This window comes from Rhipicephalus microplus, chromosome 4 (genome assembly GCF_043290135.1).
Source record: "Rhipicephalus microplus isolate Deutch F79 chromosome 4, USDA_Rmic, whole genome shotgun sequence".
Classification (NCBI taxonomy): domain Eukaryota; kingdom Metazoa; phylum Arthropoda; class Arachnida; order Ixodida; family Ixodidae; genus Rhipicephalus; species Rhipicephalus microplus.
In genome coordinates, this window is record NC_134703.1 from 33,028,318 (window position 1) to 33,040,804 (window position 12,487).

General features: G+C 45.9%; 1 protein-coding gene across 1 annotated transcript in view; it reads right to left on the reverse strand.

Annotated features, from left to right (window-relative positions):
* Fas1 (fasciclin 1 Fas1 domain-containing) overlaps positions 1-12,487 on the reverse strand; it is a 56,812-nt gene that overhangs the window by 18,399 nt on the left and 25,926 nt on the right. Inside the window, exons 4-9 of the mRNA XM_037422700.2 lie at positions 10,336-10,517; positions 8,251-8,380; positions 6,940-7,090; positions 6,281-6,464; positions 5,477-5,633; positions 2,359-2,503 (exon numbers count right to left, since the gene is read on the reverse strand). Coding sequence (XP_037278597.2) covers positions 2,359-2,503; positions 5,477-5,633; positions 6,281-6,464; positions 6,940-7,090; positions 8,251-8,380; positions 10,336-10,517 — 949 coding nt within the window. The remainder of the gene's footprint in view (positions 1-2,358; positions 2,504-5,476; positions 5,634-6,280; positions 6,465-6,939; positions 7,091-8,250; positions 8,381-10,335; positions 10,518-12,487) is intronic.

Genomic DNA, 12,487 nt, shown 5'->3' on the forward strand with positions numbered 1-12,487 from the left:
ACCCGCAAGGCAGAGTGCTGGCAGACGATATTAGCCACATGCGATATTAAAATGGGTATAGCGCATATTCGCAAGCATGCAACGTGGCGCACTGAACCATACTGTGCACCGAACCATATGTGCCCCATTGTTTGTTTCTCTCGCTTTGCGTTGGATAAATGTTCAGCTTTCCTTGCGTATGCGGTCATGACGCGACGTACATCTGACATTTTATTCATCCGGAATGCAACTGTTTTGAACTAAGCCTCGTTGCAAGTGTCCTCTCGGCCTAACAACATCCACGCGGCATTGCGGCGCAGCGTGGTGCAAACTCTCGAATGTGGCGCAAAACCCGCGCACTCTGGCGTTGATCTACGCGCAGGCAATCCCGTCTAAGTGTCAACATATGACAATATGATGTATGGTGCCCTGTATCTGCTCGGGAACGTCGCTGTTAGAAACGGCAAATCTAACTTAAGCTCAACGATCTTAGAGCTTCTGTTACCAACTCGAAAGTGGCATTTTTGCAGTTTATTCAGGCAATAACTAGCGTATATAATTAGGTTCTGCACAGAGGGTTGGGAGCCAGAGATTACTTTTTTTTTCGTGCGTCCGTGCTTCTGTTCATCTGTTCATGCGTCCGCCCACGCTTCCGTCCGTCCGTCCATGCGTCCGTGCTTCAGTGCGGACGGACGCTATGCCCCCTCATCATCAGTCACCCCGTGGATATGCTGCTATTTTTTCCTTACGTGAATGTACCTCTCAGCTCAAGTACCAGTCATCCTATCATTCTACGATTCTACACCGTCAAACAAACATATGTGACGCTTCCGGAGACCGTCGGTTTGACGTCTTTATGAGCACTCCAACAGCGGCAAGATTGGTATCAAGTAAAACATTGTAAGGGGTTTGATTGATATGTGGGGTTTAACGTCCCAAAACCACTATATTGCCACGTTCCATTTCCCAAGTTTTTGTTATCGCCCGAAAACACCGCACGATTCTCAGCGCAAACCGCGCCTGCAGTTTTCTAGAAGGTTCCGGACTGTAGTAGATCATTTCGATAAGATCACGCCCACTCTGCGAACGGTACAGATTATTCTGGAACCTACGCCACCGCCAGCGATAACGCTAGAACATTTGACGGCAAGAGTATAAATGCCGACGCGCTTCGCCGCTTGTCAGTGTTTGATCGAAGGCCGACGCTCCGTTCGCCGCTATCAGTCCGAGACTGCTATCTGTGCGAGACTGCTGCTGTAATTGGACTTTCAGTTTACCGGGCACAGGTTCGCCCAAATAAACAGTTAAATCCTAACACGAAGTCTCCTGTCTTCGGCCACGTCACGACCCCGTGACAATATGATTATGAGAGACGCCGTAGTGGAGGGCTCCGGAAATTTAGACCACCTGGGGTTCTTTAACGTGCACCCAAATCTGAGCACACGGGCCTACAACATTTCCGCCTCCATCGGAAATGCAGCCGCCGCAGCCGGGATTCGAACCCGCGCCCTGCGGGTCAGCAGCCGAGTACCTTAGCCACTAGACCACAACATTGTAAGGGGTAAGCTAAGATTACGTCCTATTAAAGTGGCGCGAAGAGAAAGTATATTGAACGGTGCAGTAATATATAGCAGCGAAATATATTAGAATGCCTGGATCTTGCAATGGCATGCGCCTGGCACGTTACAGTTCTTATCCACTAGACACACTTGATCTGTTACACGAGAAGTACAAGCCAATGGCTGACCCGCTTTCCTCAACGACGGGGAGCTGGTCGATGCCTTCCGCACTCATTAGCTCCACAGCATCCTGGCAGGTCACGCTGGGCGTTAGTGTCAGCGGTATGCGCAGCCCAACTCGTCATCAATCACTCCGTGGATATGCCGAGATATTTTTTTCTTTCGATGTTTGACTGGTTGTTCGTTTTTTTTTATTTAATTTCTCGAATAGAATATTCTGGCTCAAGGTCACTTCAAGGTCATCAACAACGGTGCGTCAACGCATTTAGTGCTTAAAGAACGAACTGACTACATTTTTTCCTTCATGTGAAGCCTGCGACTTCGACAGGCGTTACATGGGCGAAAAGTAGGCGCTTAAGGCCAGAAACAGGCCGCTGACGAACTCCACTTAACCGCACCGTAATAAAAGGAAAGCTTTTATCGTTCTGCTTCTACCGGAGCCACAAGGAAACGCACAGCATTAATTACAGGAAAGCGTGGCTAATGCTACGCGCCGGCAAACATCCCCGCAATCTTCCCCGAGGGCTGCCGGCCCAGTCGTCTTGCTTATACCTAGAGGCAGCCTGCCTTGCGTTTTACTGCCCGTTTCAACGAGCGTTTCGACATGCCCGCTGCATCGAGCAGCGTCACGGGCACTCACTGCGTCCGTGTTCTCCCTCGACGACTCGCATGTACAGCATGCGCCGGCTGCTGGCGGATTCGCGCTCGAAGATGCCAGTGCGGCCCGCGTCCAACACTTCGTCAGACGCCACTGCCTCGTTCTTGATCATGTGTAACCGCAGCAACTGCGAGAGAAAGTATGCAAGAACACCTCATTACGCAGATCTCTACCATAAGTGTCACGTGTCTCTTATTAATATCGCTGCTTTGAAGAAGCAAGAAGAGTTCCGACTTAGGAAGCAAAAAAACCGTAGGGGGCTTCACATCCGGCCCAACAGAGTTTCACACCGCCAAGCAAGTTACGCGTAAAGTCCCTAGATAAAGTTTTATATAGGAACCTTGGTTACTGCAGAGCTTTCACTGCCACCCGAGTTTGCACTTGTGCAAACTCTGGGGCCAATCGTAGCAGCACCTGCAAGGTCAGTGGTACATAGAACCTGCTGCACTCAAACACATGCTCTGGGAATGTGAAACAAAACCAAAGGCATTAGGCCTAATCCGGCGATGTTCTCTCGGAGAGGTGTGCCGATGCCTTGCACGGCTCATAGCTCGCAGACCTCATGCTGGGCTATCTAGCAGGCCGGTGATATGGCGGTATCGCAGGGTCCCGACGTGAGAGACATGAGCCCTATGATCACCAAACAGCAAGACACTCAATGAAAATTCAACTAGCTTCGCTTCGCAGAAATCGATGAAACAGCGAAGAAACTGCGAATTTTCAATAGTCGTGGGCTAATATGCAGGCAATGACAAGTGTTCGAATGGTTCTTGGCAAAAAATTCATTAAAACTTATTAGAGTAGGTTGGGGTAAAATACATGAGACACGGGGCAAAACGTAACATTTTGACATTGCCAGTCTCTGTAGCTAGTACAAAAATTACTTTTCTTTGTTTCTCTTTTACAGCGATAAGTGCTAGTTCTTGTCTACATTTTCACGTGTAAAAGTTGATGATTGCTCACAGGGTTCGCGCAGAGAAAAATACGCGGTTGGTGTCACAGTGTTCACGACCCGTTGAAATCGGGCGAAATTCTGCTCGACCAAATTTTCGGATTCGTGCATTAAGCTACTCCTGCGTCAGTACAGCAACGTAATGATTAATGTTGTTACTTTAGTTTACAAGATACATGACACTAAATGTTTAGTTCACTTGGTACCAGGGACAAAGCATTTTTTTTATTCTCGCATGTGAGAGGGGCAAAGCGCGACGACAAAAAGGAATCGAATTGCCTTGGAGAATGCATTGTTAATTCAACCAATAATATACAGTTATTACATATTATATTTATTTGTTTATGAGGGGTCTGACATACAAAATAATATCATATAGAGCTTCCTGGGAGGAAAACGACATCGAAAAGCGCTGATTGCCGTTCAGGACATGACTTCCTCCATTCACGCCACATCGAGAATTTTTTGTCTTTTGAAGGATGCTCTCGAAACACATTAAAATATATCGGAATCTCCAAGTTAGGTCATTCACAAACTTGTCTTGGGGTTCAGTTTTATTAACATTTCTCCAATACCTTGATTAAAAAAACAAGCGCTAGAAAATCATAATCTAGCACAGTTTTATGTTCATTTCCTACTAAAGACCGTCGGACGATGTTAAAAACCACGAAACGCCCGAGCACTTCTGCATCAAAACGGCAAGAGGTTAAAAAGATACGTCAGAAAATATTTAGCCTTCAACTGTAGAATGATCGAATGGGGTACAAGCATTTAACAAATGACAACATCAGCACAAAGAAAGACAAGTGGTGTTTGACATTCAAGGATTTTCGGAGTGACACAACACCATGTTCTGTGTAGATTCTATATGTGGAGTCCAAAGACTGGGCTCCTTAAGACTGCGTAAGAGCCGACAGAGTGAATTTCAACCCTTTCTGTTGCGAAAACTGAAAGAATGAATTGATTTCACACTACACATCTCGTTTTGTCCCACAAGTCAGGGCTAAATAAGACATCTGGAGCATTTATTTTGTTTTTAAAATAATTTTTTGAACGCTGGCAACATGGCAATATTAATGTAGCACATACCTTGTACCAAAAGGAAAGTTTCTACATTGATGTTTAATTGTGAAGAGTGAAATGAAAATAACTACTCACCATTGTTAAATTTTTATCGCATTTTACCACACCCTACGCTAATACTATGCACAGCAAGTGCCTTCATTTGCTGTTATCCCAAGGGACACGTCTTCAAAAAGGGCAAGAAATACGGCCTCTTCTGTTTCACGCTGTCTTTTCGAACAGCAAATGCTAATTACGATCGTGTGAAACGATCATTTCGCGTATTTTGGCATCGTAAATTTCAGCACCCATGCACGTAACACTCTACACACGATTTCCATCTTTCTGACGTTCACAGCGCGCGGCTGACCGCTAATCTCGTGCGACCGTAAGTGGCGTCGCTGCGCGCACGTATCCGCGAGTCATAGATAGTGGTAATAATCATTTTGCACACCATCGAAAACTACACACACGTTTGTTCAAACTAGCAGCGTACAATTGAATGTTCTGAGCCTGCTCATTGAGTTTTTAGTCCCCATGAAACGGTGATCTAACGAGCATTACTATACTCGAAGGTCGCACACCCTTTCAACACCCTCTTAGAAGGGTGTTGAAGTATAAGAACACCCTAACATTTTGCTGAACACCCTTTGTGTAGGGTGTTCAGCTAACACCCTTTCAGTAGGGTGTATCTGAAAACACCCATGGGGTGTTCCTCTGGCGACAAGCCAGTTTACACCCTTAAGGGTGTAAAAAAATTCACTGTGTATGTCACTGTGGATAATCCTCCAGGACATGGAGCGAGAAAACAAAACTTCCATCGGAGCCCTGCTTCAAGGAATGTCGTGAAATAGGCATATTTTGATCGTTATCGCTGCTCCTAATTGTAGCAGTTGGTGTGTGCACGTATATATACCCCTCAAAGCCTTTGGTTTACCAAAAAGTGCCCAGTATTTAAAAGAACGTGCAGGACAGCACGAATTGAAATGACACTCTTGCATATGGTCGTGATGGGTGTTCGGTGGTCCATAACTTCAGTAGTCTATGTCTCGACGAGTTTAACTGCGAGCGTTAACTCAAGCGTACCTGAGTAAGTCCAGACGTGTTGGCCTTCAGTGTGTCCAGCACGCTTGCTGGGATCACTTTCAATGCCTCATTTGTGGGCGCAAATACGGTCTTGGGCTGGCTTCCATCCAGATCCATCAGGAAATCGGGCGAGTAGTCCACTAATCGCATGAAGTCTCTGGAAAATAAAAAAAAACAATGATTGGCTGCCCGCTCTTGTAGCTACTCGGAAGACAGAGCCTAATAGACGTTGTAGCCGCTATTTTACATCATGACACTGTCAATGTACTTCGATGACGGCAGCTAAGGAACTTAGTGTCAACTAATACGTACGTCAGGTGCTGCCGTCCTCGCGCTTGTGAGTTACGCCATATTGAAAGGTCGAGGTTAGAGTCGCAAATGGTAATGAAAAGATGGACATTACAGATATTAACTCGACGTGCTTAAAATCCACAGACAGACATGCTGGCCCAACGCTGTTTCAATAATTGCGGGCAAAAAGTGAAAACGTGTCTACATAAAGTTCTTTTTTTTTTAATTCCATCACGTTAGCTTTTTGCCTCTTATGTTCGCTAACATAGTCTTATTGCCACCTTCTGATGACACTGCATTGGCAGGCACAAACACCGTGCAGTAGAACCGATACTTCAAAGAGGATCTGCCGAAAGGGACCATCTTCACGGTTGCCTTAATTTTGCCGTCACTCGATCTGCCAAAAATACAACTGCAGGACGAGATAGCAGCGCCGCGAACTGTCAAGCGTGCCGATAAACGCGGTGGCCGACGACCGACGCACTGCCACAGTGACCACAGTTGCCAACTCACTCGAGGCGTCCGTGTCGCTCCCGGTGGAAGAAATCCTTGATGGAAGTGTCGACAACCATGAGAGGCTTCTCGATCAAGTGGACGACGCCATTCTTGACGGGGATGTTGGGCTTGACGATCTTGGACAAGACCACGCCCTTCTGGCGCTGCGGCTCCAGCGACATGGTGTTGCTTTGCGCGAACACTGCGAAACATGCCCACAACGTCAGCATGAAACGATAAGCGACCAGCGTCCACTCGTAGATTAGGGGTAACCACGCTAATCGTGTGATCTTACGCGTTTAATTATGAATTTCTGCTCCAACTGTATTACGTCGTTGGAACCAGTAAAACCAAACTAACCAACAACGTGTTATCTTAAGAGTAACCATTGCGACTGGCGAAAAAGCTCCAAACTTATCCAGAAACAAACACAATACTTCATCAAAATAGCTCTTTAAATAATAACGCATTTATATTTTGTTTTTTCGAGGAACGAAGCATTTCTAAAAATTTAACGTAATGCCAGAACTCACATTCAACTTGCACAACGAAGCATCGAATACTAGTCACCATTGTTTATAACACTGTTTCACGCTAAGCAGTATTGTGGCAGCTCGCGCCTTAACAATTAGATTTGCGCGACAGCATAAGCATAGAAGGCTAAGGAGTGAACTCACGTGTGTATTCGGCGCCGGCCGAGTCCGACTGGTTTGCGAGTGACAACTCGACCTTGATGGCGTTGTCTTCCCATGCGGCCGACTCGTAAGTCTCGTTGCCCATTGTACGCGTGAACAGGCGGCGGTTTTTAATCACGTGGCCACGAACCACCTGAGAGAGAGAGAGAGAAAAAGAGCACATGCACGCGCATATTATTGAGTGTAGTGCGAATGCTTGATATCATCCAACTAAGAAATGGATGTTGCAGTATTCAAAACAGTAAGAAACCTTTTTTTTAATGTTGCCGAAATCTCAAAATATTCTATGTGATCGAGTTGCACATTTACCCGCGCAACCTGCTTGTAGAGGTGGTTTCAGTGCAGAGCGAGACGGCCATGCCAAGAAACTCTCTCTTCAGGCCGATTTCACACTGTTTTGATTCTACGCATCGCAGTGCGTAGATTCAAACGTCATATTTTGGTGTGTACAACGTACGCATCAAGCTTCGGCAGACAAAAAAATGCGTGCATACAACTCACAAGAAAAAAAAAAGAAATAACAGCCTAATTTTTACTAGTACTATATCTCGCTCATTTTTTATTACATATCAACACACGTTATCGTTAAAAACAGCGACCGAGAAGAAAGCGTCATTCAACTATATTTTACTCCGTGCTTTCGCTTTCGCTTCCGCTGCTGAAGTGATTTCTCAGTTACCCAAGCGTGGTAAAACCACGACGAATAAATTTGCATCGACGTGCCGCTAAACCATAACTTCGGTGGCGTACGCAGTGAGTTAGCACCTTTAAAGGGGAACTCTGGCGTCTTTTTAAGCGCCTTAGGATATCACCACTTTCAAATAATATTACACAGCTCTATAACAGGTAAGGTGTTTCAATCTGCCCCGGAAATTGTCACTAATTTTCTATAAAAAGGCGTAGAAATGTAGCTTGTGGCTTAAAGGTGGTTTCTGGTTCGTTTACATCCAAAGCAACTGACGTGGATGTCTCGAAGAACTGCGTTTTGTGACATCGTCATATTCAAAATGTGTTTGATGCTACAATCTAGTAGATGATGTGCGTCCAAAAAAAAAATCTATCTCAGAAGTTATTTTGCCCTCAAAATACTGCGTGAGTACTGCTTTAATGCAACCGAAAATGTGGACGATGTCGACAAGGCAAATACCCCCAAGCTGTTCTCCGTTTACCGATTGACAGCACGTTTCCAACATGTTATTCCGCGAGGCTTTTCGATGTTGAAATGCGTACGGATACACTACGTTGTCGATTGAACCGCTGAAAACCATGGCGAACCAGCAATGTGGGACTCACGTATTTGTCAATCTCTACTCGGGTGCGCTTAGCCGGGTCCGCGTCGTCCACGGGCACGAAGAATGTGTGCATGCCGTCCTCCGTGAAAAGGCTCTGTTCGTAAGTCATCTGGACGCGCGAGTGAAAGAACCTGCAAAGAAATCCCCAAAATACAAAGTTACGCGCATGGCTATGCTATATATGCTTGCTGGATATTACAAAAGAAAAAAAAAAGAAGAGGAAGACGACCTCGAACGAGCCGTTTTCCCAGCCTTATTGGAAGCAGGAAATCGTTCATTTAAAATTTGCCCAATATGTTTATTGTCATTTGAACACGAGAATCGATAACGGGGCTAGTTGGCTGAAATGCCCCATTTTGCTTATCTAAGCGCACACAGACGAAGACAAAAATGAAGGACAACAGGACCTCAACGAGTCTGCTCAGGCGACCACGCGCGCGCTAACCGACTTAGAAGCGTGGCGGTTTGGGTTACTTGGTATGACGTGACGATAGTTTTAACGCGAGAAACAGAACGACGACAAATCGTCTCCTTCTTGTTCCTCTGTCGTCGTTCTGTTCCTCGCGCTATAACTGTCGTCGTGCTAACCGACCGCTGCGGTTCCAGGCCACGATTCGGGGACAACGGGGTTGCAGAGAACAGGGACGCGCCTGCCACGTACAACCAAATAACAAAAAAATTTTACCCTGAGCGAAGACTATATCCATTCTCTCATCCGAAACTTAATAGGTCACAGGCCCTTACGCTCAGACTACTGTAGGCACTGCGCCGTGCTCCCGACCGGGTTGCAGAAATTAGGTGCCTTTTCTCATCTTCTAACCACTACTACCACCACCACTGTAGACGGACACGTACCCTAACCTGAGCTGCCTTCACGATATTTATTCCGACGTATTCCTAAATGACGCTTGCCCCACATGTGGGGACGTAGCCACGCTGGCGTACATGCTCTGGGAGTGCAAGGCAATGTACACTAACCGCGACACTACTTCGGTCAGGCGGGAGGTGGCTTCCTCCTGGCCGACCAACTTTGGGCCGTCCAGCAGGCCCGCGGAGCGGCCGATATATAGGGCTGGCCTGACAGTGCCGACGTGGGAGTCGCCCGCTGCGCCCTAACGCGTGCCTTGCAGGACCACAGTGGAGTTTCGCAACCAACCAACAGGACAAGCGCATACTCGCAACTAAAAGAATTTATTGAACGAGGAAGCATACAAATACATCAAACTACCGACCAACGCGTGCGTGTCAAGGCAAAGCTAATATATGAAAACTGTGAGTTAACTACGGCTTTCGTCTTCGTCTGTGTGATCAGTGCAATCATGTCATTTGAACATTTCTGCCGTTGTACATTAAAATATCTGATGAGAATGACCATTCTGAAACAAGCAGCCGACGCCGTAATCAAATCTACGTTGCAGTGGTTGCATGTTTCCCGAGCAAATACTTTCATAGACGTTCACATTATCACCTGTATTAATGAGGCATACCCCACGCTTTTTTTATTAAACGCTATCAGGCAGGATGCGAACGCTAAATCGCAGTGCAGGCTACCTCAAGAACTCGTCATTTATTAAGCAATGCTATGCGTAGTTGAAATAGATGTGCAACAAAACATATTATATTTCTACTGCTTTGCAGCGTCCGCTCAGTACTTATTTCGTCCTTGAATAATTTTGTTCACTGCTGAGAGCATAGGCGTGCGATTTCCCTCTCCCAACTTCTCTATCTTGTCAATGTATAGGGCTGCCTTTGTGCACCCCCCCCCCCCCCCCGAATGGCAGTGTCCCCTTCCGTATGATGTCAATGTAAAGGGCTGTCTTCACGCCCCTCTCACGTGACTCGAGGGCGGCCGCCCCCCCCCCCCCCTTGCGCACACCTATGGCTGAGAGAAAGAAATATCTTTCATAAAAAAATGAACAAACTGCTAGATTGTAATTTACGTGGCACTTCTTTATGGTATAATCGACTCTCTTCTTCTCCAGGCTGAACATGTCGCTTATCTGAGCACATACAACTTCATAAGATCACAGCATGTTCGGTAGAGTTAGAAGAAAAAGTAATGAAACGAAAGGCGAGGAGCACTCACACAAGCCTGTGGTTGAGGTTGTAGATGGACGGCTGGTTGAGGAACTCGAAGGCGTTCGGCGTCACTCCGCTGGTCGGAATGAACGCCTCGAGCACGTCGTCGATCACGTACAGCTTCTGCTTGTACTGCTCGAACGTAAGCTCCCTCCGCCGAGTCACCTTGGCGTTGTTGACGAAGAAGAACTGCGAAAAGCGACAGAGTTCCGGTTCGGTTTTGTAATCTTCCTACACCTTGACATGGGCAAATGCACGTGCTGAACCTAGACGATTTCCTCCCTGCCAGGTTGTCCAGATCACGCCGATATGCGGCGTAGCAACGATATTGGGAATTGGATGTAATTTCGTCTGGTCGCAATGTAATGGCACGGTAGAAACAAGAAAAAAAAGACACTGAAGTAAAAACAATATGAAAAAAAGGTTGCGCATGAAAGGCGAAACGTCATTTACCTTTAACCCCTTCTTGGTCGAAGTTCAGCGTAACAACGTATGTCGTCTTCTCCCATTTCCTTCAAAGCGTGGTAGTAAGTAAACTTTACGTTTTCTCGTGCCCTCGTGGTTACCGCTATATTTTTTTCTTTTCTGTTTCTCAACGCGTCACGTACACAAATGCAAAGAAAAAGGAAAGCAAACCCTGACGCACTGGTACCTTTTTTTTTCTGACAAAACATTATCTCGGGGCCACTTCATTCAAATGGCTACTAAAAGCTTTAATACGACGGTGTGCGTTTGAACGAAACAGCAGCACCGTTAAAAAAAAAAGTGATGACTACCTGACTGGCGATGATCCTCAATGTCAACATACTACAGCTATTTATGATGTAACCCTGCAGTACTCGCATTCTGTGCAAAACTTATAAACGTAAATCCCGACAGCCCATTACTATGTACATTCGTGTGTGTTCAGGACCGAGCTGGATTATTTACACAGTAAGCACAAGATCACATAACTCGTAAGTTAGCACGCGAAAGCTTTAGCAACATGATGCTGATCTCAAAACAAGTAAATAAATCATAAATCTTGGAGAAAAAAAACCAGAAAGGACAATAGCCGTTACGAGTGACCAACTATACCATTGAGTTAGAGACTAACTACACCAGTGCCGTAACTGAGTAGACCTACACCATTTTTGCCGCGACAAACTACCCTGCCCTACAGTCAGTACAGAAAAAAGGTAGGCCCCTAAAGATGCCGCAACAAGTTACTGTATCATTTTGAAGACAAAAAGTAAAAAGTGGCCCAGTACCATCGCTATAGCAAGCAACCATACCAAAGTATTGGCGAATATAGAAAGTTTGCCCCGTAAGTTTTGTTTATATCATTATTAATACAAGGGATGATTACGTGCTGTCGGATAATGCCCTTGTACTCGTTATGTGACAATAAATAAAGTCTTTACATCGTCGCCTTTGACGAGAACAAGTCCACTGATCGAAACGTCGACCAGCCTTCCCGAGGCCCTTATTGATATTAAAATAAGCTCTTTCGCACACTGCACAATACATTGTGTTTCCACCTGACGGTACCTAGTTGTGCTTTAAATTTCCCAGTAGGGAATATCCGCCAATGTTGCTTAAGTAATTACGAGAACTCCAAGTTGAATAATATACCTTACGTAGATCCCACAACGTGGCTTCATGAACACACAATCAGCGCATTGTTCCACTTCGAATATGTCTTGTCACGTCTTCAGCGCGTTTACCAGCGTTCATTAGAAAAAATTATACCAATTTCTCGCTTTTCTAACTTCTTTGTTCGAATGAATCCCGTTAGCCACATCAACAAGGCCTGTTTACCCGCACTATACATGTGTCGAACCATCCGACATAGGCGAACGGCCTCAATATCAATAGTTTCGGTCGGCACTTATTGGAAGAGGCCCAGTGCGCCAGAAGGTGCTGACGGAATGCACCTCGTCGCTACATTCTTGATGTGGCTGAAAATTTACACGGGCCATTATGACTACTTGATTCATCGCAGTACAGGAAACCTCTCGCGTGACTACGTCTATACCCAACAAAAAACAAGGCTTGCTGGTATAAGCCATGAGGCACCAAAGCATACTCTTAAAGCAACCGATGCTTTTAGGTGATTGTCTCCTTGACACTGTGCACTTAATTATGCTTGAGAGCCGTGCAGACACTCGTAAACAAAG